The sequence below is a fragment of the Kogia breviceps genome, chromosome 17, assembly GCF_026419965.1.
Source record: "Kogia breviceps isolate mKogBre1 chromosome 17, mKogBre1 haplotype 1, whole genome shotgun sequence".
In the NCBI taxonomy this organism is placed as follows: Eukaryota; Metazoa; Chordata; class Mammalia; order Artiodactyla; family Physeteridae; genus Kogia; species Kogia breviceps.
This window is the reverse complement of record NC_081326.1, coordinates 42,223,084-42,249,629: the sequence shown is the minus strand read 5'-3', so window position 1 is coordinate 42,249,629 and position 26,546 is coordinate 42,223,084. Positions and strand designations below refer to the sequence as shown.

General features: G+C 37.7%; 1 protein-coding gene across 1 annotated transcript in view; it reads left to right on the top strand.

Moving 5' to 3' along the window:
* The first annotated feature begins 1,062 nt into the window (after positions 1 to 1,062).
* The window catches only part of STK3 (serine/threonine kinase 3), a 280,160-nt gene continuing 254,676 nt past the window's right edge, over positions 1,063 to 26,546 (top strand). The window contains exon 1 of the mRNA XM_059042473.2: positions 1,063 to 1,295. Coding sequence (XP_058898456.1) covers positions 1,270 to 1,295 — 26 coding nt within the window. The 5' untranslated portion in view covers positions 1,063 to 1,269. The remainder of the gene's footprint in view (positions 1,296 to 26,546) is intronic.

The following is a 26,546-nucleotide window of genomic DNA, read 5'->3' as shown; positions in this document are numbered from 1 at the left end:
ATTCCTTTTATTCAGTAACACAGAACACGCCAGGCACACTGGCCTCAGGCCTTAGAACTTACTGTTCCTTTGGCCTGACAGTTCTCTTCCTATAGCAATCTGCATGGCTCTCCCCGTACTTCCTCCTAAGTCACTCTCTCATTAAGGCCTTCCCTGGCCACCCTTTCTAAATGTCATCCCTTGTTTCCACTTTATATTCCCTTTCCCCATTTTATTTTTCTTCCTGACAGGTTTTCAGTACCCAACATTATTGATTAGTTACTTATTTGTCTTATTATGTTTCCCTAACCAGAATGTAAACCCTATGAGGGCAGGAATATTTTGTCTATTTTCTTTACTGATGAATCCCCAGCACTGAGAACAGTGCCTACATACATAAGTGCTCAGTAAATATATATTGACTGACTTACAGTGGGATAAGGCATGGCTTTGGAGTTACAAAGGCACGAGTTAGGATGCAGATTTTCTGTTAGGCCTAGGGTAATTCCCTCCACCCATCTGAACCTCAGTTTCTTCACCTAAAGCAGGAATAACTACCTAACAAGGCAGTTTTAAGGGTTTAATGAGATAATGTAGGCCAAGTGTCTGATCCCATTGGGGCCATACAACAAATGTTAGCCCTTTCCCTTTCAAACTGAGGGGAGACCGCAGAGATTTATTTTCTGATATTATTCCTTCTCCTTCCACAAGCCTTCTTTATGGGTGTTTATTATAATGAGAACTAGAGAGGGGAGCGTGGGCAGGTAGCAGTACTTCAAACGGCTGCTCAAGATGTTTGGGAGGTATCCTTGGGAAATCCAGAGAAATGAGTCAAATCAGACTGAGGCAAAAGCAATGAAGGCAAATGAGGAGCGGCAGCTTTGGGGCCACTTCAAAGCAACGTGCCCCAGACCAGCAGAGAGAGGTTCTGGGTCCTGACTAGGCCTCACCCTCTCGCCCTTCCAGTCCCAACTCCTTTTTACCCCTCCCTGCACTAGGGCCGGCCCCTCCCTCCGCCCTCGGCTCCGCCCACCAGCCCCCTCTCCAGCGCATGGCTCCGCCCACCCTCCCCCGCCCGCAGCCGGCGGCCGGCGGCCGAGGGGCGGGGCGGGCCGGGAGGCGCTGCACTCGCCAGCGGGCGGGGGATCCGCTGCGGAGTTACGGGGAAGTTGGTCCGAGTTCCTGGAGTTTCCTTCTGTGGTTCCCCGGGGTCGGCCGGCCGGTGCTCCGGCTCTTTCCCCGCTCCGACCTTCGCCACCCACCTGGTACCTCCTTCTGCCCCCGGCAGCCATGGAGCAGCCGCCGGCGCCCAAGAGGTAACGAACGCGGGGCGTGGGGAGAAGGAGGGGGGCGGGGGCGGCTAGGCCCGGGGTGGACCGAGACCCCTCTCCCCGACTGCGGGGCCCTGAGCCGGGCGCGCCGGGGGTCGCGAGGCGGGTCCGAGTGCCGGGCCGCGTCTGTCCGTGGGGCGAGGGGGCCCGAGGGGAGGCCGAGCCTCGCTTCCCCCGCGGCCCGCAGGGCCTGGCGAGGGTGGAGAGTCGGTGGGCAGCGCTGGGCGCCCGGCAGCCGGACTCTTGGGGCGGGCGGAGTTTTCCCTCGTGGCAAGTTCACGAACTGGGAGACGTAAAACTAGGAAATTATTGGGCTGCTTACAAACATGTAGGCTTTCCTGTCAGATGTTTTCCATAATATTGCCTTTTTTTTTTTTTGAGAAAGCGGGTTGTTTATTTACAGTTCAAGGAATTAAATATTAATAGCTACACAGCCTGTAAAACTTATTGTGGATATGCTGCACCGACAGGTGTTCCTCTCCCCTTCCTCCGCAAGTTCAAAAGTATTTATGGATGCAAGACAGTAGGAATCTTAAATTAGAACCCCTCCGCCATATAGTTCTCTTTTTTCTTTTTTTGGTTTGGTTTTCTTTTAGCATGTAAAAATAGTGATGCTTTGGTATTTACTGTTAGTTTATATTTATTCTTTGTTATATTGGAACTGTACGAGTACACAGTAGATACTTTTGAACTGGTATTTGAAATGATCGTGTGAAGCTGAATCAAGGCTGTCCATTGATATAAATTCATAATGTGCATTTTCCCCTTAAGAATGAATCAATCAACTGATGCTGGATAAAACATTTAATTTCAGTCTCTCATTTTTAATTTATAAAATAAGGGTACTAATCTCTCTTCCATAGTGCTGTTGTGAAGAGTAAAGAGTGTTTTGATACTTAGAGATCTTTAGATGAAAGGTGGTATATTTAAGAACATGTAATAATTAAAAAGGTAGGAACTTTGTGAGCTGTTGTGAATTGTGTGACTGGACATGTGAGCCTTGAGGTCTGGGAACCATCTGTTCAGGTAAAAAAGGGGGTTTGTGGAGGAGTTTCCAAAAGACACCTGCTGTCAGAGCCCTTGATAGATTCTTTTCTGGCATTTAAAAATATCCCAATTCTAATATTGATTTGGCACCCAGTTTTAATACTATAGAAGAAAACTGGAATCAGTGTTTCCCCCATCTTGTTTTGGAAGGACTATAAGGGACACCTGCAAGATAGTACCATAAGGCCAAGTTGAATAACTCTGAATTGAAGTACAAGTTCTCGTATTGATTAGCTCTATTCTGAGTTATCAGAGTTTCACTATAGATGTAAGAGAATCCCTGCCTTGCAGGGACATTAGAGAACCTGGAGGGGTTGGGGGAGGGGTGGGTGGTATATATCACTGTTCCATGGTGACTTACACTTTCAAAGTGGTGGTTGCACATTTAAGAGAGTTATTTTTAGCTCTCTTCAGAGAGACATGTTCATCCAGGAAGGCATTTCTAAAGAGCAAAAGATATGTGACAATCCCATGTATTTGAGTATCTCTTAAAATTTTTTTCATAGCATTTTCTTTTTCATAATATCATTTAATCCTTATAGCAACCCTGCTGAGTAGGTTGGATTACAGACATTAATCCTGTTTTTATAGATGAGGTCAGTAGGGGGTTTTGCCACATGGAAGGCTACGACAGAGATAACTGACAATGAATTTTTGTGTTGCCCCTCTTAATCATTACCCTCTAATAATGAAATATAGCTACCATTTTTTGAGGTCTTACTATTTGCCAGGAATTTTATATATACATTCTTTTACTTTATTGTCTCAAGAAATAGGAATCCTGGCTCTGCAATTTACTGTGCTAGTTCTAAATTTAATTTCTTAATCTGTAAAATGTGTTTTGGAGTAAATGAGTTCAGATGTAAAGCACTTAGCACAGTGCTTCATGATATGTTCAATAATGTTAGTTGTTAGTTTATATTTTCCTCATTAAATGAAGCTTGGAGAGATTAAATAAGTTGGTCAGGTGGAGGAGGTGCCAGAACCCTGGGTCTGATTGGCTGCAAGGGCTGTGCACCCGCTCATTGTGTATAGTGATGCCTCTTTTTGAGACTATGCTTGCTTTCTTAGCATTCCATGGTCACCTCTTTCTATAATCTTCTGGTCCCCTTTGTTCTGTTTTTAATCTGTGTAAGAAGACCACTTTGTTTTCTGCTGTGAGTTGCTCTTCCTTAGGGCCCATACATTTTTACATGGTCACATATATGTTGCTGATGCTGAAGTCTGTATGACCAACAGCTGCTTCTCAGTTAGTATTTTTGTTTTTTCTTCGTGTAGAGCCATTCTTTCATTATCCTATTTAGTTTATCATTAGATCCTATCAAATTTTCCATCAAAAAGTCTGTGGATTCATTTTCCCCCCCCTTTTGTTCCCAATACTACTATCTCATTCCAGGGTTTTAAGACCCTCACAGTTGATTTATAGCAGTGCCTTCCACTTGGGCATTGTGGTCCAGTGATTATCAAAAAATTTTAACAGCAGAAACATTTTAACAGCAGAAGGGCTCTCTTTGGAGTAGGGACAGGGCGCCAGAACCTAGTTCCCAGTGCCTTACCTCCTTCTATTCCCCTTTTGGTGTCCTACAGAACCTCCTAATGTTCCATAGAACACTGCTTTAGTTCATCCTGCACATGGCTTCTGATTTTTTTGCTAAAACATCACTCCAGTCATGCTACTCCTTTTTTTTTGGATTGATTTTTTTTTTGTAGTTGACTTAGTACCCAGGGCCCCCATCACTTGATCTCAACCTTAACCCCCAGCCTTTTGTTACTTATCCAAGCTGAATCTGTCCTTCCAAAGTTTCCCTGTTGTTCTTTATTTAGGTTATAGGCTGTGAGTACTCTCAGCTTTGCCTTTGTTCATGCTTTTCCTTTAGAAAATTTGTGTTATTTTTTTGCTAGTAATCTATGTTTTTATTCAAGGCCTGTTTCATGAAGTACCTTATTTGAGTACTTCCTAGCCTAAGATATTTCTTTTTATTCCTAATATGATATCCATCTTCAAATTGTTCTTTTTTTAATTACAAAATTTTAGACACCCAAAAGATAATGGGGACAAATTTAGTAAATACTTACATATCACTACCCAGCTTAAAATATTCCCAATATAGTTGAAGCCCCCTAAGTATATCTCTTCTCAATTGCATTCCCTCCCCATCCCCCAAAGGGTTGTCACTGTTCTGAATTGGGTATGTGTCATTCCCATACATGTCTTTATACTTTTAGCCTGTTGTTCATATATATCTGACATAGCATTAGGGCTGGGTGTTAAGCCAGCTTTGTCACTGACTTTGAAATTTGCTTCTTTGGGTATCATTCTTCTCCTCTGGGAGTTGGAGATTCCAGTGTGCAACTAGATCTGAGAATCTAGTGATTAGATGATCTGTAAGGTCCCTCTTATCCTCGCATTATTGATTTGGTGTCCTCAACAAGACTCGTGTTAAACATAGGCAGTAGATGTGGTCAGCTATGTCACTAACTTGAGGATCAGAATGGCTTTTAGATTCCCCAGATTTCCTTAATTGTTTGTCACAGAGGTCTTCAGAAATCCTTATTAAAATGAAGTCCTTCTGGGAAGGGAAATCCATTAAATGGTTATTAATTATTAGCATTTTGGTACTTTGAGTTTATCCGATTTCTTTGTAAGGGAACTACTAGATGACAGAAAAATGACCACAGAATAGGTAAGTTTTGATAGGTAGAAAGGGAAGTGACCAAACATGGGGTCTTCTCCAAGTAGAACATTCATAGAAGGGGAGGTGGTTCTCTGTGATAGACAGGTGGGCAGCATGAGAGCTCTGGTTGCGTAGTTATATACAGTACTAGTCAAAGCGAGTAAAGAAAATCATTGTTTGAGAGATATATTTTACAAGATAGGCTTTGTTTCCTTTAGGTTAGAAGATTGTTATTTAAAATTTATTAATAGAGGTTTACTTAGAGGACAAGTTGGTTTGGAACAGTGAAAACACTGGAAGGATAATAAGAGAGTAAGCTACTGAAGCATATTTACTCTCAAGATAAGGAGAGTTCTTTTTAAATTTTATTTATTTTTTAAACTTTTAATTTTATATTGGAGTATAGTCAATTAACAATGTTGTGATAGTTTCAGGTGCACAGCAAAGCGACTCAGCCATACATATACATGTATCCATTCTCCCCCAAACTCCCCTCCCATCCAGGCTGCCACATAACATTGAGCAGAGTTCCCTGTGCTCTACAGTAGGTCCTTGTTGGTTATCCATTTTAAATACAGCAGTGTGTACATGTTGATCCCATACTCCCTGACTATCCCTTCCTCCCATCCTTCCCCCCGGTAACCATAAGTTCATTCTCTAAGTCTGTGAGTCTGTTTCTGTTTTGTAAATAAGTTCATTTGTATCATTTCTTTGTAGATTCTGCATATAAGGGGTATCATATGATATTTCTCTTTCTGTCTGACTTACTTTACTCAATATGACAATCTCTAGGTCCATCCATGTTGCTGCAAATGGCATTATTGCATTCTTTTTAATGGCCGAGTAATATTCCACTGTATATACGTACCACATCTTCTTTATCCATTCCTCTGTTGATGGACATTTAAGTTGTTTCTATGTCTTGGCTGTTGTAAACAGTGCTGCAATGAACTTTGGGGTGCATGTACCCTTTTGGACCATGTTTTTCTCCAGATATATGCCCAGGAGTGGGATTGCAGGGCCATATGGTAGCTATGTTTTTAGCTTTTTGCTTTTTAAAAAAAAATTTTATTTAATTATTTATTTTTGGCTGCATTGGGTCTTTGTTGCTGCATGCAGTTTTTCTCTAGTTGCGGTGAGTGGGGGCTACTCTTTGTTGCAGTGCACGTGCTCCTCATTGTGGTGGCTTCTCTTGTTGTGGAGAACAGGCCCTAGAGCACGCAGGCTCCGTAGTTGTGGCTCGCGGGCTCTAGAGTGCAGACTCCCGGACCAGGGCTTGAACCCATGTCCCCTGCATCGGCAGGCAGATTCTTAACCACTGTGTCAACGCAGAAGCCTTGTTTTTAGTTTTTGAAGGAACTCCCATACTGTTCTCCATAGTGGCTGTACCAATTTACCTTCCCACCAACAGTGTAGGAGGGTTCCTTTGAGAGTTCTATGATTTAAACTATAGTTGGATTCTGTGGCAGTTTTTTTTTAAATAGTGTAAACAGGTGGTTAGTTTGGAGAAAGTGAAGTTAAGATTGAAGTCAACATGTTAGGATTACAAAGTGCATTCACGCAAATGCAGAGTGAAGGTCAGAAAGCAATCATTTTATAAGGGAAAGTGTTGCTATGAATGAATGGATTATCAGTCAAAAGATAGATTATGGAATGAAAAATCCAAGGTAAAGTGACAAAGTTATAGAAGGGTAAAGTAGAAGGTATTCATATGTTCCTCAGCATGAAGAGCCCACATCAGTCTGTAGCATCAGTGGCTCTGACCTTAGGCTGGAAATTAGGAACAGAGGTAAAAAGACAACAGGGAACTCTCAGGAATTGAGTTGGGTGGGACAAAGCAACAAACCAGATAAGTAGATAGTAGGATGTCAGGAAAATCATGAAGATATTGCAGTGAGAAAATAATGAGCTTCATTTTATGTCTGTATGCCTAATTCAGTGTCCTAGGAATGTTAGAAAGTAAAATTCTTGTGTGTTTATTATCAGAGATTCACTAAGTGGAGAACTCCAGTTGACTTTGAGAAGATGAATTCTTAGAACTCTTAAACCAAAGCAGTGGCCTCAGGGCATTGGCCCTGGGGGAAGCTTCCAACTTCAGTGGCAGGCAGATGGAGGAGGTGTTCTAAGTAATCAGTGAGAGAAGAATCCAGCAAACAGGAGCATCTCTTTGCATTAACGACTTGTTCCCTGAAACATATCTGTCCTCCCTTTGGCTTTACTTGGTCAATTTGGGGTGGCACCAACTCCATTAGAATTGATTTAGGCCCTGTAGATGGGAACAGTCAACTGGCTCTTCCTTCCTAGAGAGGGGCTATGACAGCATCTGGAGCAGTTCCTGGTGAGTAGACTTCAGTTGTACATTAAGACAGGAGATAGACTCAGTCTTTAGTCAACTCTAGGCAATGATTAACTTACCCACTGTTCTTTAAGGGGCTGAGATATAGCATGAATTGGTACAGAAGAATTTGTTAGAAACATAAAGAAAAAGGTAAATGTATGTTAAACACAGCTAGGTTGAAGTTTGTTTTTCTGAAGTAATCCTATAAAATTCCAGTGGTCATTCCAGAAATGTGTATTAGCTTTAAAAATAATGGGTTTAAATTGAGCACTTCTTGTTTGGTTATAAGGGAGGAAAAGTGCTTAGAATTTAGTTTTTCTAGTTTCAAGGAAGTCTCTGTAGAACTAGGGGTACTGTCACTTCAAGCCATCATATGTTATGGCTTTCACTGTCTCTCTCTTTTTTTTTTTTTTTTAAATATTGATGATGAGACCCAAAAATAGAAGTTTCATGGAATGAACAATGTGTGATGTTCTCTGGTACTTTTCTATTTTCTGTTCTGTTCTAGTTCATTGAAAAATTGCTGGTCATGACCCACCAAGTTATTTTCAAGACCTACTAATCAGCTGCGATCTGCAGTTTGAAAAACGTTGTTGGTGTATGTAGTTGTGACAGTGAGGAAACGGATTTCATTTCTAGCACCATTCCTGATGATGGCATTGCCAAAGGAATGTGGAGTGGTATAATTGTAACAAGCTATACATACAATAGAGATATTCTTTTAAGATTCTAAAAAGGGAGAGAGGAAACATTATTTAAAAACTACTGTATATATGTTCCAGTTAAGATATGAACGCTGTATATATGTCCCAGTTAAGATATGGGAACACTTTATATATGTCCCTGTTAAGGTATGGGAAAATGGAAAATGATTATCCATGGTGTCTGACAGAGTTTATAAAGGCAAAAGAATACATGAAGGTTTCTTTGAGGCAAAGGCTTTTTTGCTTTCTGGTGTAGAATGACCCTGTGCACTGGAAATATCCCACTGTAATTACGATGACCTCAACTTCTGACTCCCTAGCAGCTCCACCCTCTCTATCTACCAGAGGTCTTTAGATTTTTTCTTCTAAAGTGAAAATTGATACTATCTGATAAGAAATTTTCTTTTTTATTTGTCCCAAGCCGCTTTTTTATTGTGATTTTATTTGAGTTGTCTCATATGTTAGGGTTACTGTAAGTTCAAGAAGTTTTTTACCTCATATTGTAGAACAAAGATTCTATATTTGAAATGTCCTATTACAATTGTTTTTTCTACATAGAGTCTCAAGTTGAATAAATGAAGTAACAAATATGTAAACAGACATGTATAAAAATTAAAAATAAGTCCATTGCTTGCATGCCATGAAATTAAGGTGCAGGTTACCTTGAACTTCTAAATAGTACATCAAAGGATATATCTTTAAAAATGACTTTGTAGGGCTTCCCTGGTGGCGCAGTGGTTGAGAATCTGCCTGCCGATGCATGGGACACGGGTTCGTGCCCCGGTCCGGGAAGATCCCACATGCCGCGGAGCGGCTGGGCCTGAGAGCCATGGTCGCTGCGCCTGCGCGTCCGGAGCCTGTGCTCCACAACGGGAGAGGCCACAACAGTGAGAGGCCCACGTACCACACACACACACACACAAAAAGACTTTGTAGCAAAATGAGAATTAACAAGAAGCTCTTAGCATTTAATGATAATTAATATAGGTGTACATGTGGTAGTACTATATGTGGGTTCTGAATTAGTCTATAGATTTTATATAATACCAGACATCTTAGTAAAGAGGTAAAATAGAGTAAATTTTTCAGATATGTTGATATAAATATTAGTATCTTGATACACTTATAAAATTGGGGAAATCGTTGAGCATATGTGATTCTAAGGATGAGTAGTTTCTGTCATGTATTCAAAATATAGAATGTTATTCTCTGTCTAGATCATCTTTTTTATTTTTGCCTTAGCAATTGCTTTCTTATCCCTACTTTTTTAAAAAATTGAAGTATAGTTAATTTACAATATTATGTTAGTTTCGAGTGTACAGCAAAGTGATTCAGTTATACACACACACACACATATATATATTCTTTTCCATTATAGGTTATTACGAGATATTGAGTATAGTTCTCTGTGCTGTACAGTAGGTCCTTGTTGTTTACCTATTTTATATACAGTAGTGTGTATATATTAATCCCAAACTCCTAATTTATGCCCCCCCGCCCCTGCTATCCCCTTTGGTAACCTTAAGTTTGTTTTCTATGTGTGAGTCTACTTCTGTTTTGTAAATAAGTTCATTTGTATCATTTCTTTAGATTCCACATATAAGTGATATCGTATGATATTTGTCTTCATCTGACTTACTTCACTTAATATGATAATTTCTAGATCCATCCATGTTGCTAAAAATGGCATTATTTCATTCTTTTAATGGCTGAGTAATATTCCATTGTGTGTATATATACTACATCTTCTTTATCTGTTCATCTGTCAATGGACTTTTAGGTTGCAGATCATTTTTTCATTTTTAGAATTTTTGGTTTTCTGAAATCATGGGACCTAGAGTTCTATAATTGGAAAGGAATGCAAATTAAAATTATTTTTGAAATTTAGGTGAACTTTTAACATATTTGAAGCAAAAGAATATTAAAGAGAATAGGCAGTTAATTTCCTTGACTCTTTCTCTCTGGAGCCGCATTATTTTTCCTGTTTGCTGGGTTACCGCATTCTCCTGTTTCTTTCTAAAAACTGACTTCTTTTACTCATTGATTATTGCTCATGGCAGCAATTGACTGTCATCCTTGAGTTCATTAATTTGCTCATTTATTCATGTATTCAGTAATTGTTAACTACCTTTCAAATGTCAGATGCTGGGTACATTGTTGAATGAAACAGATGAAATCTTTGCCCTCATAGAACATATACTCTAGTTGGAGCTTGAGCTATGAATGATAGAAGTAGTATGTATTGATAGAGAACCTGCTTCCTAAGAAGGTACTTAAGCTGTGAACATGAGGTTGAGAAGTATGCCGTGTGAGTAGCTGGAAAGAGTATTCCAGGCAGAGGGAAAAGCTGTGAGAAGGCCTGGAGGTGGGAAAGAGTTTAGTGTGTGGGTGAAGTTGAAATAAGGCCACCGTGGCTGGGTTGTAGAATGGGAGAAAGTGGTTGGAGATGAGGTCAGAGAGATGGGCAGGGATTCAATGATTCAGACCATGGAAAGGAATTTGGATTTAAGTCAGTATAGTGGGCTGTCATGAAAGAGTTTTAAGTGGAATTTTAAGCAGTTTATGTTTTTTAAAGATCATTCTTGTTGCTTTGGGTAGAATAAATTGTAGAGGGTTAGGAATAAAAGCAGCGAAACAAGTGAGGAGGCTGTTGCACTTGGTTAGAGATGGTGAAGTCAGTAGAGATGGAGAGAAGTGGACAGATTTCAGGTATGTTTTGGAGTTAGAAATGAAAGGCTTACTGATAAATTAGATATGGGGAATGAGGAAGAAGGAATCAATTCTCGCTCCTAGGTTTTGGGTTTGAGCAGCTTGGGGGATGGGGAAAGGCTGGGAGAGGAACAGGTTAGGTATCTGTAATCTCTTTTTTAGAATTCCAGATTCCCAGGAATGTGAATCTGTTCTGCCCAAAATGTGATATTAGGTGGTTCCCTTAGAAGTGGAAGTGGGTAGGGAGGAAATGATGGGCACTGACTTCCTTTTTCAACTTCTTGTTTTCACCTCATTAGACTAGAGAATGGGAAACAGATTAAGCCTTTTTAAGGTGTTGAATTGTTTGGGTGACCTGTTATTTAAGAAAAATCTTTTTGTTGCAAAATAAAACATCAGTAAAAGACAAATGTGTGGTTTGATGAATTACTGTAAGTCAGACACCTTTATAATCACCAATCAGGTTAAGAAATAGAATTTTGCCACCCTCTCAGGAAGCCCCTTCTGAGTGCTCCATCCCACTGGGATGTAGACATCCCAGTGTCTACATCCTAGACACTGTAGGTTAGTCTTGCCGATTAAAAAATAGTATTTATATGAGTTGTCATTTTTAATCTTTAGGTTGGTCCTCCATCTTTTTTCTTTTCCTTTTCCTGTTGAAGACCCAGGCTGTTTGAATTATAGTTCCCCACAGCCTGGATTTTGCTGATTGCTTGCTCAAAGCGCAGTTCAGCATGTTCCTTTGTCTTCCATATTTCCTGCAAATGGGCAGCTGGATCCAGAGACTGGATCAGGCTCAAGTCAGTCCCTTAGGCATCATTATAGGTGGTGTTTGGCAAGACCATATGAGACAATGTCTGGTTGCTTCTCTTTTTTGTGATAGCAGCTGTTGATGGTTAATGCTTATTTCTGTTAATTTGTTAGGTGTTGCAAAATGGTGAAATTCTAAATATACCACTTTGTTTTCATTTATTAGTTGAATGGTTTTTATAAAGAGTCACTTTTGTCATCCTCTGTTTGGTTACCCAGTGGTATAGTTTGTAAAGGAAAGACGGGATAAATGCTTGATTCTTTGCCTTTATTTACCCATTTTTAAGATAATGAATCAGTTCCCTGTTTTCCTCCAAAGAGGACCAATTATTATTTTTCTCTCTTTTTAAAAATGCCATTATGAGCTGATGGATGTAAACATATTTGATGGATTTAATCCATTGCAGTTACTTTTGCTGAAGCTCAAAGTGTCCCATCTTTGATCAGTGGGAATCCCTTCAGGAGACAACATGACCTGAGCCGTAAACTCTGACAGCTTTTTTGCTCCCTGCTGTGATAAGAAATTCAGGGCTCAATCTTGACCATCTTCTGTCCCAGATCTGGAATCAGCCTTTTCCAGTAAGCCCTACTTTTAGTGAGAGATGGTATTTCAAGACCTCAACCTGGGCACTAATATGATGTTATTTTAAAATAGTGTTTTATTTACAGATAGGAAAACTGACTCATTCTTTCAAACTATGGGCTAATCTATCAAAAAATGTGATGGCACTGGCAGTTTTGCACTTCTTTCCCTGGATAATATCTCTACCATACATTTATGCTTCTAAGTTTGAGACAGAAATTGGACATATATAGACAAATTCTGTGGTAGAGACTATTTAGAGTGGACTTTTAGTTTTGTGTTCTCCCTATCTTACACTGGTTACCATTTGACCCACTGTTATCCTAATAACCAGCCTCACTTCTTTCTCACCTCTAAATGTTTCAGGTGACCTAGTTTCTTCTTTTCTTAAACGAAAAAGAGAAAATAAAAGAATCCAAGACAGATAACACTACTAGTGATCTGATCAGATTTCAGGCCTTACTTTTAAGGTCGGTCTTTTAGCTTGCCTTGTCTTGCATACATAAAAGTATATCTGTACACACAAACAAAATTTAAGGGCATCTTGAGGCTGCTTTATAAATCCAGCCCTGACTGATGAATTGAAAATGAAGCACATCCAAGATATTAAATGCCATATGTTACTCCCTTTTAGTTTTGATATTAGCCCCTCTTGTTAAGTTTTATTGTGCTTTTGAATAAGTAAAAGGAGATATTTGTCTTAGTGACATAGTTGGTAAATTACACTTGCCACTGTGTCATATAACTTTAAAAAGAATTAGTTTTGGTATAATTATTGTATTAAAAGACATTAGGTTGCACTTATAAGTTGATAATGTGAATTAGTCTGTCAGTGCAGTCAAATAGCAGCCAGTAAACATTTTCCAATGATAATATCTATTCAAACATTTTTAATAATTAGTGAAATCTGGATCATAGAGATTGGAGAGAAATGATTGCTCTGAATAAAATTTATAGTTTAATTTCTAAGAATTATAAAAAACAAAGATGAAATTAAGCAATGTAATTTCATAAAAATTCCAGTGGAAATTAAAAATATATTTACTAATTAACTCTTGAGAAGAAAGTATTTTGATAATTTTCTTTTCCTGGTAGATTGAGTTTTCCTTCAATGCACTTGAGTCTCATTGTATACTTCCCAGGTCTTTTTTTCTTTTTTTTTCTAATAGAAGAGAATTCACGTACCAGGCCAAGATAAGAAAATGGAATCGCCCCACTCCTTTATATACAGACTTTCAGCACTTGATTAGTCAGCTTTAATTAATATTCATAAAACAGTCATGTGATGTGAAACAGTCTCCCCAAATAGTGATATGGTGATAACTTTAAAGATACTCAGCGTCATTGGGAAGTGTGGTGTATCACATAATGGATTTTCCAAATAAATGAAGTCAACCACTTCAAGCATTATAGTCTTAAAATATTTTAAAAACACTTTTAAAACAACTACCTTTGATGGAAATTCATTTCCGAGGGAGGACACTTGACCCATTCTTCTGAGACTGATCATTTTCTTTCTTGATTACTTAATATTAATTTAAATGAATTTTAGTTTATAAAAAGCCATTAAAAAGTTAATGGAACTGTTCATAGTTTTAGTTTATAGAAATAGTCAAGTGTGCTCTTTTGGTGTGTTTGAAGCTTTGTTGCTGCATATAGCTGGGTTTTTTCCCCCTAAGTCTAGTCTTGTGTTTTACTGTCACCCATCGTTTCTCATTGCTATGCTCCTCTCTAAACTGCTGTTTATCTTAGAAATAATGATCTGACCTAACAGTAGCTCTCCCTTTCCCAAAGTAAAGTACATGCTCTTTGTATCAATTTTTGCTTACCAAAGACCTTTTTCTCTTCTGGGTTCATAGTACATCTTGAAATCATCTTTTGACTAAGAACATTATTGTGCAGTGAAAGAGAGAAAAATTATTCAAACTTTGCTAAATTTCTAAAATTTAATATGAAAATAACCATTTTTTTTGCATCAAAAAAGAACAGGATTTTACCCTAAAAATCCCACAAAATTCCCAAGTTAAAACAAATTTCTTTCATTTTGGAGCATTACTTAGATTTTGAGGACTCATGGTATTACCAAACTGAAGTGATGTTTAAGAGGTATATTTATATTCCTGTACAAATACAGTAACATTATATTTGTAGTAGTTTATTTTTAATTTCTGTGGGTGAAGTATTTAAGCTATTTATCTTTCATATAATGATTGAATTTTTTTCTATTAGACACAGATGGAATTTTAAAATTTTATTTTTATTTCTTAAAAAAACCCAAACAGGTGAAAATAATCCCAGTTTACAAAAAGCAAAAATTATTTTCACAAAGCACCAAAATCATGAACTATTTCACAGTCTTTTCCCCTTAATTTATTTACAAAGAACCTCAGAAAAATACTGAGAAGTGGCTTCCTATGTGCTGTTGCTGGGTACGTAATCAAACTGCGCTGAGAAATCAAGCAAAATAGCGTCCATCTCTGAAAACAGCTGAAAGCAGCCACTGTCTCCACAGGCTGTCCCACACTTCTATTCATGAAAGCCTGTAAAAATTATGCAGAAGTCAGAGTACAGAACTCATTGAATGATACAGATGTTAATATTGTTAGAGTTTAAACTTTCCTTGAAGTTATACTTTTATTAATGTGGTTATATCTTTAATTAATGTATTAATGTTTGGGGTTATTGCCATTAATTCTAGTATTGTTCTAGGGATGGAGTGAGGAGTTGAGAGTGTATAGAGACTAAATCCTCATATTTTATTTTCAAAATTTGAGATGTAGGGAAATAAATGAGGAAGAAGACATATGAGTAAATCCAGTTTTTAAGTGTAGGTAGTCTCTTTAGCACAAATCATAGTGGATTTTTTTATATAGTAGGTTCATGAGTAGACCTTGTAAGTTTCATGTAGATGTCTCCTCCTTTATTTTTAATCAGTTAGTTAAAGATTCTATTCCCTTTTTAAGTTCTCAAATCTAGGTATGGTTGTTGAGTATTTAAAAATCTTTATAATGAACTGGATTAAAAGTTATGAGACAGGTCTGTCTCTTTATTATACAATTATTTTTAACTTTTATTTTATTAGGATGTGAATATGTTGGAGCTTTTTCAGATGTGCTGTTTTACACCGTCTATATTTTCTGGATTTGTGTTTTTTGAAAAATGAGTTATTAAAAGAAAGTAAACGCCTTAACATGTCTTCAGGGCTGGGGAGTATATCTCAGTGTTTGTTAACTTCATATAGGTTTGTTACAAGAAATTAAAAGGAATCATGTCACTTTCCAGTTGAGGCTAAGTGAAAAAATTATGAAAGACTCCAAGGGTGAAGGAAGGAGAAAAATCTCAACTTTTTCTTTAAAGCTCTTTGCCAGGAAATTATAATTTTAGAGTACTTTTGGGCAGAGAGCCAAACCTGAGAGGAAATGGTTTGATAGAGTTGAAAAACAAGACTTTCATTTAATTATAAAAAGTCTTCTATCCATTGTAGAGCATCTGTTTTCTGAGTTAGATTTCAGCTCATTCTAGTGCCACTAATTAACTAAACCGTCATAAATTTTCATAGTTTTGTAAAGTAAATACACTGTGAGATCATCACATTATATCTATCATTCTATTAAAAAAGTGATAATTGCTAGGGAAACAAGAGCCAGAACTTTAGAGTCAGGTAGACCATGGTTCTAACCTTAGCTTTGCCATTTCCTGCAATGCAATGGTAGGTAAGTTACTTAACTTTTCTAAGTCTCGGTATGCTCACTTATAAAATGGAGGTGATAAAAGTACTTTCTCTTTGGGTTTTGTGAGGATTAAATGAAGTCTATAAAAATTTAGGAGAAGTCAGAGTATGGAACTCACTGAATGATACAAATGTTAATGTCAAGAATATGGACTTTCCTTAAGTTATACTTTTATTAATGTAGTTATACTTTTAATCTTTTGGGATTATTGCAATTAAGTGTAGTGTTTATCTGGGGGTGGGAGTGAGGAGTTATGTGTATAGAGACTAAATCCTCATATTTTATCTTCAAAATTTAAGGTGTAGGGAAACAGATGATTGTAAATAAGTGATTGGTAAAGCATTTATCTCTGAAGAGTCTACAGAGTGTTTCAGAAATGTGTCTGGCATTGTTGACATCTTCTGAAGAAACATGCAACTTTCCGGGGGATAAAGGACAGTTTGCACTTGGATACATATATTCTAGTTGAGTTTAAAAAAAACTCAGTTTTATTACTTCAGAGCTAAACATCTATTAAATATTTACAAAATGTTTGACCTTTAAAAAGCAGAAGGGAGCAGAAAAAAAATGACCCCTGAATTTCATTAGTTGGAGGTAGCATATACTTTCTGTGGTTGAAGTAGAAAAGATATTTGATTTTGTGGATTTAAGATTGGATTCATCATGTGTAATTTAGGAAATGTTCCATTATTTCAAGCTAACTTTGAGACTTTTTAATTTTACATTTGGCTGTGCTGTGAGGCTTGCAGGATCTTAGCTGCCGGACCAGGGATTGAACCCGGGCAGTGAAAGCGCTGAGTCCTTACCACTGGACTGCCAGGGAATTCCCATCTTTGAGACTTGTTGACATTGTTTAATAACGGAATGTTGAAGAACTAAAGAATGAAAACCTTTCATGTATTTTAAAGATGTATGACTTTTCTAACAGTATTCAAGATGAAATTGCTAGGTTTGAAGACTAGAACTTAATTTTAAAGGAGACATTGTATGTAACATCAAGCATAGTGCTTAGCACATAGCACTGATAACAATATAACTGTTAATAACAGTTATGACATTAAATAGCTACTATTAGTAGTAATAAGGCTACCAATAATGTCATCACTAGAATATAGAGAAATTTGCCAGAAGAGAAAAAGACATTGAAAATTACAGAGCTGAAATGAGGTAGAAGGTGCTCTACGAAGGTGGACTCTCTGTTCTTTCAGAGCTGGAAGTATTTTCTCTTTTGCTGGATTTGCTCTCTGGCCATGTCCTCTTCTTCGTGATTAGTTTCCTAAGAGATCTAGAGAGCATTCTAATTATTCTTGAGTAGGTAGCCAGATCTAGCAGTGTAGAAAGCCTTTCTTTGTGTTTCTATTTAAACGTCTTTGGCCAAAACAACCCAAATAAAAATGGGCAAATACTTGAATAGATATTTCTCCAAAGAAGATATAAAAATGGATAATAAGCACATGAGAAGATGCTGAACATCATTAATCATTAAGGAAATGCAAATCAGAACCACAATGAGATACCACTTCATACTCTTTAGGATGGCTGTTATAGAAAAACAAACAAACCAGGAAATAATAGGATGTGTCTGGGATGTGTAGCAATTAGAACCTTTGTACATCGCTTGTGGGAATGTAAAATAGTTTAGTCACTGTGGAAAACAGTATGGCGGTTCCTCAAAAAAATTAAACACACAGTTACCATATGGTTCAGCAATTCCACTTCTAGGTAGATACCCAAAAGAATTGAAAGCAAGGACTTGGGGGCTTCCCTGGTGGCACAGTGGTTAAGAATCTACCTGCCAGTGCAGGGGATGTGGGTTCGAGCCCTGGTCCAGGAGGATCCCACATGCCGCGGAACAGCTGAGCCTATGCGCCACAACTACTGAGCCTGCACTCTGGGGCCCGCGAGCCAAACTGCTGAGCCCACTTGCTACAACTGCTGAAGCCCGTGTGCCTAGAGCCCATGCTGTGCAATGAGAGAAGCCACCACAGTGAGAGGCCCGGGCGCTGCAGCAAGGAGTGGCCCCCCACTTGCTGCAACTGGAGGGAGCCTGCGTGCCGCAAGGAAGACCCAATGGCAGCCAAAAAAAAAAAAAAAAAGTGGAAGCAACCCCAGATGTCCTCTAATGGATGAATGGATAAGCAAAATGTGGTATATACATACTAGAATATTATTTAACTTTAAAAAGGAATGAAATTGTGATACATGGTACAACATGGATGAATCTTGAAAACATTCTAAGTGAAAGAAGCCAGACATAAAGGGACACATACATATTCTATGATTCCACTTAAATGAAGTACTTAGAAGAGTCAAATTTGTAGAGACAGAAAGTAGAATGGTGGTTTCCAGGGACTGGGAGAAGGGGGAAATGGGAAGTGTAAAGAGTCTAGTTTGGGATGATGAAAAGTTCTGGAGATGGGTCACCGTGATGGTACTTAATGCCGCTTAATTGTACACTTGATAGTTAAAATAGTAAATTTTATGTACATTTTATAATAATTAAAAAAAAACCTTTAGCCAATCATAAGGAGCTTTCTCCTGTTATTTAGGTCCTTTAAGACCGCAAGGAAGAGAGGTATACAGATTGTCTTCAGTAATAGAATTTTATTATGAGGATACTCAGGAAATGTGTGTGGGGTAACATGGGAAGGTGCTTAGTCAGCTGCTCATTCCCTCTGAGCTTCAGTGTCTCTAAATATGGGATGTGGAATAGGCTCCATTAATAAGGGGAATGGCAGCCTAAAGTCACTTGGAATAATGACTTGAGCTTCAGTGACCTTTGTCGTCTTTGTTCAGTTAGCATTTATACTTAATGAAATCTAAGGTTAACTGGGTCATTTTGTAACCATGAAATTTGGAACATCCCTATTGGCCATTTCAGCCCTTGTGTGGTTGCTTTTGGCCCCTGGATCAACTTCTGGCCCTGTGTAGTTTTTTTTTTTTTTTTTTTTTTTTTTTTTTTTGTGTGTGTGTGTGTGTGTTACACAGGCCTCTCACTGTTGTGGCCTCTCCCATTGCGGAGCACAGGCTCTGGACGCGCAGGCTCAGCGGCCATGGCTCATGCGCCCAGCCGCTCTGCGGCATGTGGGATCTTCCCGGGCTGGGGCATGAACCCGTGTCCCCTGAATCGGCAGGCGGACTCTCAACCACTGCGCCACCAGGGAGGCCCCCTGTGTAGTTTTTATTTCTGGGGTGGTAAAGCTGATTTAATTTGAAGCAGCACCTGATGAGCCATAACAACTTATACAGGAATATAGGTTTTCCCCTTTAGCACTGTGTGATAGGTGTTTTGAAGTTCCATCACTCCATAGTTAGCAAAATTTTTTTGTTCATTTGTTTATTCATTTAGTTATTGAACAAAAGTTTATTAAACTGTAGTATATGAGGTTCTGTGTTAGGTACTTACTGGAATTACGAGGGTGAATAAGACATGATCTCTAGTTTCATTTTTTTTTTTTTAAACATTTTTATTTATTTATTTTTGGCTGTGTTGGGTCTTCGTTTCTGTGTGAGGGTTTTCTCTAGTTGCGGCAAGCAGGGGCCACTCTTCATCGCAGTGCGTGGGCCTCTCACTATCGCGGCCTCTCTTGTTGCGTAGCGCAGGCTCCAGATGTGCAGGCTCAGTAGTTGTGGCACACGGGCCCCGTTGCTCTGCGGCATGTGGGATCCTCCCAGACCAGGGCTCGAACCCATGTCCCCTGCATTAGCAGGCAGATTCTCAACCACTGCGCTACCAGGGAAGCCCCTCTAGTTTCATGTTTGATTGTATCTTTAAGGAAGTGGTTAACTGACAGGCAGAGAAAAGGGGAAAGATTATGTAAGAGAGTATGGACATATAGAAGTATGACCTGTACATCTTGCATCATGTATAAATCACTATACAACAGCTGCTTTTTATAGTGCAGTGATAGTGTGATTATTTTTATTTGAAAATTCAGAACCTTTAAAAAATAGTCCACTGTAGATAGAGTTAGGTAATGGAAATGAGGTGAGTGAGATGTTCTTAAGCTCACAGTTTAGTGGCTGTAATAGTGCATTTCAGGGGATTTCCCTGGTGATCCAGTGGTTAGGATTTCACACTTTCATTGCCGAGGGCCCAGGTTCAGCCCCTGGTTGGGGAACTAAGATCCTGCATGCCACGCAGCGAGGCCAAAAATTTAAAAAAAGTACCTTTCAGAGTAGGGATAACTGATTCGAAGATGAGAAATTCCTGGGAACACTTACAAAAGAAATGTCCACCTTAAAAAATATGACTGATATATGATACTTGATGTAGTGATTATCCAGTATCCTTTGGTATTTGCTAGCTTTGAAAGAGTGAGAAGCTCCATACAGTATATTGGACAGACATTGGTTTGATTCTGTTCTGTCATTTATTACCCAAGCGACTGGGGAAGTCACTTAAGCCTTAGTTTTCTTTTCTAAAAACTGAGAGTGTTTTAGTAACTACCAAAAAGGTTGTTATAGAGATTAAATGAGAAAATCCTTGTTAAATGCTCTACGCAAGGCCATAAAAAGCCCTGATAAATGTTAACTACTGTTATTACTGTGTGTTATTTAGCCCTTATGTATCTGTCTTTCCTACTAGATTAGGAGCTCTTGGTTGTTAAAGGCTGTATCTTAATTTTCTTTGCATTACCCAAGCAGGAAGCTTGTCTACAAATTGTCAGTGCAGATTGGATGAATATAAATGGATGACTTTTAAACCTGGTTTTATCATTTTTTTGTATCCATGTTGAAGATTTGTTTTAGAAACATTAGCGTTCTTAAAGATAGTATTTCCTACTGCTCATGCTGCTCAGTATAAAAAAACCCAAACAACCCAATCAAAGAATGGGCAGAAGATGTAAATAGACGTTTCTCCAAAGAAGATGTACAGATGGCCAAAAAGCACATGAAAAGATGCTCAACATCACTAATTATTAGAGAAATGCAAATCAAAACTGCAATAAGGTTATCACCTCACAGGTCAGAATGGCCATCATCAAAAAATCTACAAACAGTAAATGCTGGAGAGGGTCTGGAGAAAAGGGAACCTTCCTATACTGTTGGTGGGAATGTAAATTGATACAGCCACTATGGAGAACAGTATGGAGGTTTCTTAAAAAACTACAAATAGGACTTCCTTGGTGGTGCAGTGGTTAAGAATCTGCCTGCCAATGCAGGGGACATGGGTTCGAGCCCTGGTCTGGGAAGATCCCACATGCTGCGGAGCAACTAAGCCTGTGTGCCACAACTACTGAGCCTGAACCCTAGAGCCCGCATGCTGCAGCTACTGAAACCCGGGTGCTCTAGAGTTTGTGCTCCACAACAAGAGAAGCCACTGCAATGAGAAGCCCGCGCACTGCAACGAAGAGCAGCCCCCCACTGCTGCAACTAGAGAAAGCCCGCACACGGCAACGAAGACCCAATGCAACCAAAAATAAATTAAAAAAAAAAAAAGACACAAAGGAGATGTGACAATTAAAAAAAAACCACTAAAAATAGAACTACCATATGACGCAGCAATCCTACTCCTGGCCATATACCCATAGAAAAACTATAATTCAAAAAGGTACATGTGCCCCAGTGTTCACTGCAGCACTATTTACAATAGCCAAGACATGGAAGCAACCTAAATGTCCATTAACAGAGGAGTGGATAAAGATGTGGCACATACATACATTGGAATATTACTCAAGCATAAAAAGGAACAAAATTATGCCATTTGCAGCAACATGGATGGACCTAGAGATTTCATACTAAGTGAAGTAAGTCAGACAGAGAAAGACAAATATTGTATCACTTATATGTGGAATCTAAAAAATGGACAAATGAACTTATTTACAAAACAGAAATAGAATTACAGATGTAGAAAACAAACTTATGGTTACCAGGGTGTAAGGGGGGAGGGATAAATTGGGAGACTGGGATTGACATATACACTCTATAGAAAATGTATAACTAATAAGGACCTACTGTACAGCACAGGTAACTCTACTCAATACTGTGTAATGACCTATATGGGAAAAGAATCTAAAAAAGAGTGGATATATGTATATGTATAACTGATTGACTTTACTGTATACCTGAAACTAACACAACATTGTAAATCAACTATACTCCAATAAAATTTTTTTTAAAAAGATAGTATCTCCTAAGTAGTTGCAGGATTCACTCATAAGAATATGATGATTAACAGGTAGTGTTTTTACTACTTCTTATTGCCTTGGTCAGTTTATTAATTCAACCTATGGAAGCAACCTTTCTTTTCGGGTATAAAATGATTTTTATGGAAGGCATTTCATGAAATAATTATTGAATCATGAAGAAAAATTTTAATTTTGTTATGAGATACAATTTTAAAAGTTACCCCCAATTACAGAAAAAAAAGAATGTTTATTTTACAAACCTTATGAAACAAAAGTGTAGAGGAGAGCCACCCCCAAAATCAAACCTTATTGCCTGGAATCTTAATATATTTACATGTAGCAAATATTTGAGTTTCTTTTGTATTCCAGGCACAGTTTTTGGTGCTGGGGAATATAGCAGTGAACAAAACAAAGTCTGCCAGTAGTTCGGTGCCAGTATATGTGTGTGTATGCACATATGCAGATACACCCATGCTTAAAAGAAAAAATGAAAATGGTTTAGTTCTCTGCACATTATTTTGTAACCTACCCTTTTTTCTTTTAGCAATATATTAACTTGTTTTAAATCAGTGAGTTTTCTACAACATGACTTTTAGTAGCCAATTGATATCTGCTTGAATGGATGTTCCATAATTAATTAATAATCTGTGTTTAGACATTTATTTACTTCTAGATTTCGTTATAAATAATTTACAATGAATACATGCTTTTTTTTGTTTCCAGTCATTTCTAAGAACAATTGAATTTGATTTAATTCGTATCATTTACTTCTTAAAAAAACTTTTTATTATGGAAAATTTCAAGCATAGTTTTGTAAAGAAGAGAAAATACATCGCTGTGTACCCATTACACAGTTTCAATAATTACTAACTTCTGGCCAGTCTTGCATAATTTATATTCCATACACACACCCCATTTATTATTTTCAAGTAAACTCAGATATATTATGGAATTCTTAAAAAAATTATTTTATTGAAGTGTAGTTGATTTATAATATTTTGTTAGTTTCAGGTTTATAGCAAAGTGACTCAGTTATATATATCTGTGTATATATATATTTGATAATATGTATACTTCAGATTATTTTCCAAGGTTTTGAACATAGTTCCCTGTGCTATACAATAAATCATGTTGCGTATCTATTTTATGTATAGTAGTACTTATCTGTTAATCCCATACTCCCAATTCATCAACCCCCCCACCTTGCCTGTTTTGTAACCATAAGTTTGTTTTCTATGTATGTGAGTCTTTCTGTTTTGTATATAGATTCATTTATTATTTTTTTGATTCCACATATAACTGATATCATATATTATTTGTCTTTTTCTGACTTACTTAACTAGGTATAATATTCTCTAGGTCCATCCATGTTGCCACAGATGGCAATACTTCATTCTTTTTTTATGGCTGGGTAATATTCCTCTGTGTATGTGTGTGTGTGTGTGTGTGTGTGTGTGTGTGTGTGTGTGTGTGTGTGTACACCACATTTTCTTAAGCCAGTTGTCTGTTGATGGGCACTTGGGTTGTTTTCATGTCTTAGGTAAGGTAAGTAGTGGGTGGCATTCTTAACTATTTCAGTATGCATCTCTAAAATACACAAATATTAAACAAGGTATCACCATAATATCATTATCTGAGGTATAATTCTAAATGTAAATTATTCTTGAAATGGTAAATATTAAGGAGAATTTGGAGATAGACTAGTCTCTGTAGAAGGGTTTTTCCCTTCTGAGATCTTGAAAAAAATATTAACAGAAATTCTTACTTTGAACAGGAAACACAAAAGTGAGATAAACAAGCTTATGGATGGGGGTTAGGTTAAAGTGGGCATTTAAATGTTGAAGTATTAGAGAATTTGATTGTAGCTTAAGAAAGAAATCTAGTGCTGAAAAACAATGTGGGAGAAGACTGCTTTTTTTCACTGTATTAGCAGTGACATAATAGATTATGTTCTTTCCTACTTTATGAGATAGAAAGTCAAATGACAGAAAAACCAGATTGTATTAGCCATTTATTTGAAAAAGATAATTCTAGGGTATGTCTGCTAAAGTACGTAATAAACTATATCTTGATAGTTCCATGAGAGAGATATCTTGGGGATGACTTGTTCTCCACAAAATTCCCTGGTACCTGAGAGAGTACATGTTCTCAAGGGACTCAATCTAGAATAACTTTTTTTGGACCTGTGATTAAAAACATATATTTATGGTGAAATTCTGAGGTGTTAAAAACCCCAGTATGCCAAATACAGATGAAATTATGCTCATTATATCATGTTTGCCAAGGCAGGAAAATAGGAAAATGTATATGTGTGTGTGTGTGTGTGTGTGTGTGTGTGTGTATGTATGTATTTTAAATTGGCTTTTAATTATGCATTTTTTTAAAGCTGTAAGGTCTTTAAAAGCAGACAATATAACAATTAAAATTAAACCATAGCTGAAATGATCAATTTTCATTTAAAACACCAGCAAGGGAAAGAGGAAATAGAGACAAAATGATGAATAGTTTACTAAAATAAATCATGTGTTTTCACTTGACAAACACCCCTGAGACCATCTTTTTGCATAAGTTAAATTAGTAACATTTCAGTTGTTCCACATGTTGAGAAAATAAGACATGTGGACTAATAGAAAATTCTCTAAGTTTTTACTGGATTCACTTGGGGGACCTATGACTTGTTTGTTTAAAGTGAGCCAGATTGCGAGCCTACTATAAGACGTTTATAACTCCCAAAGAACTAAGCCGTGGTTAGATTACCTTTTGGCTTAGTATTAAACAGATTTGCTAATATAATGCTGTCTCCATCACTATATCATGTGCGTGACTCATCTTGAGCTACTTTGTGCTTCCTTAGCCATGAAGGACATGAAGCACAGGGCAAAGTTACGAATATTTTTGAACATTTAAGAAACTGACTTCTTTTTCCGGTAGGGATGTATTTTGGTTCATAGTATCATTCTAGTTTGCTCTTTTCCCCCTGCTCATTAGCCCCGTACTATTTTTATTTTTTTCTTATCTGGTCCATGTCTTCAGCCATTCTTTTGTCAATATCTTTAACTTCCTTGTCTCATTGTTCTTCTGTGGCATCTGCCTGGCAAAACGGCAAATTCTACTTTCTGCCTTCTCGCCTATCTCAAGACTTCTGAGCAGTGTCAAAGGAAATAAGAAACCTCAAAGGTTGCCGTTGGTCTCTAACCTCAACAAGAGAAAGATTGCCGTGGTCTCTAACCTCAATCAGGCCTCCAGTGCTATCTAGTAATCCTGTTAAACTTCATGAGACTTAGGATTTTGTTTTGTTTTTGTGCTCCACTCTGGCTATTTCAGATATAGTTATACATCTTCAAGTATCTGATTTAAACTTCCTCACTTACAGCAGATGAACATCCCTCCTACTTCATAAAGCGAATAGAAGCCAATATATGAGAACTCAGTCAACTTTCTGCTGCCAGCTTACTGTCTTACCTATAATGCTGCCTATCCTTTCCTCCTATTATAATGGCAGAGGTATCCCCAACCCTCCAAGATTAAGGCAGTCGCACCCACATGTGCTTTGGATATCATTTCTTCCAACGTTTTCGGGGGCAGGCTTTAGTAGTTATTTCTTCTTGTCTCTTGTATTTTCAACTTTTCCTTACTTTACTAATTCATTCCCAACAGCATTTACAGTTATTCAAGTATTTCTGATAAGTTTTTTGCTTGTTTGGCTTTATCTTCTTTCTCAAACTCATGTCTTCAATCACTTGTCCTTTCCAGAAACTTCTAGTGTAGGGTGACCCATAGTTGTTTCTACTTCTTCACTTTATCCCACTGTCTCAAACCATTGCAGTCTGGCTTCTGCCTCTATCATTCCACTGAATTGCTATTGCTGTGATCACCAATAATTTTCTTACCACTACATTTAGATACTTTTTTGGTAAATTAATGTTATTGTTACATATACCAAATTGCACTCTTTTTTTTAAAGGTCTTTATTGAATTTGTTACAATATTTCTTCTGTTCTATACTTTGGGTTTTTTTTTTTTTTTTGGCCACGAGACATGTAGGATCTTAGCTCCCTGACCAGGGCTTGAACCCACACCGCCTGCATTGGAAGGTGAAATCTTAACCACTGGACCATCAGGGAAGTCCCTAAGATACACTCTTTGGGCTTAGCTTTTTGGCTCAGCAATAATGATTTTGAGCTTTGCTCAGGATCTTAAATGTATTAGTAGTTTGTTATGTTTTATTACTGAGTAGTATTCCATTGTATGGATTTAATAGTTTATTCACCCACCAGTTTGTGGACATTCGTTTTTTGTTTTTCCAGTTTTTGGTTGTTTTGAATAAGGCTGCTGTGAATATTTGTGTAAAAGTCTTTGGTGGACATATGTTTTCATTTTTATTGGTTAATACTTAGGAGTAGAATTGCTGGGTTGTATAAACTTGTGTCCATAAGTTTATAAGAACTGCTAACTTGCTTTCTAAAGTGACTAATTTTTCATTTCCTACGTAAAATGTATGAGAGATC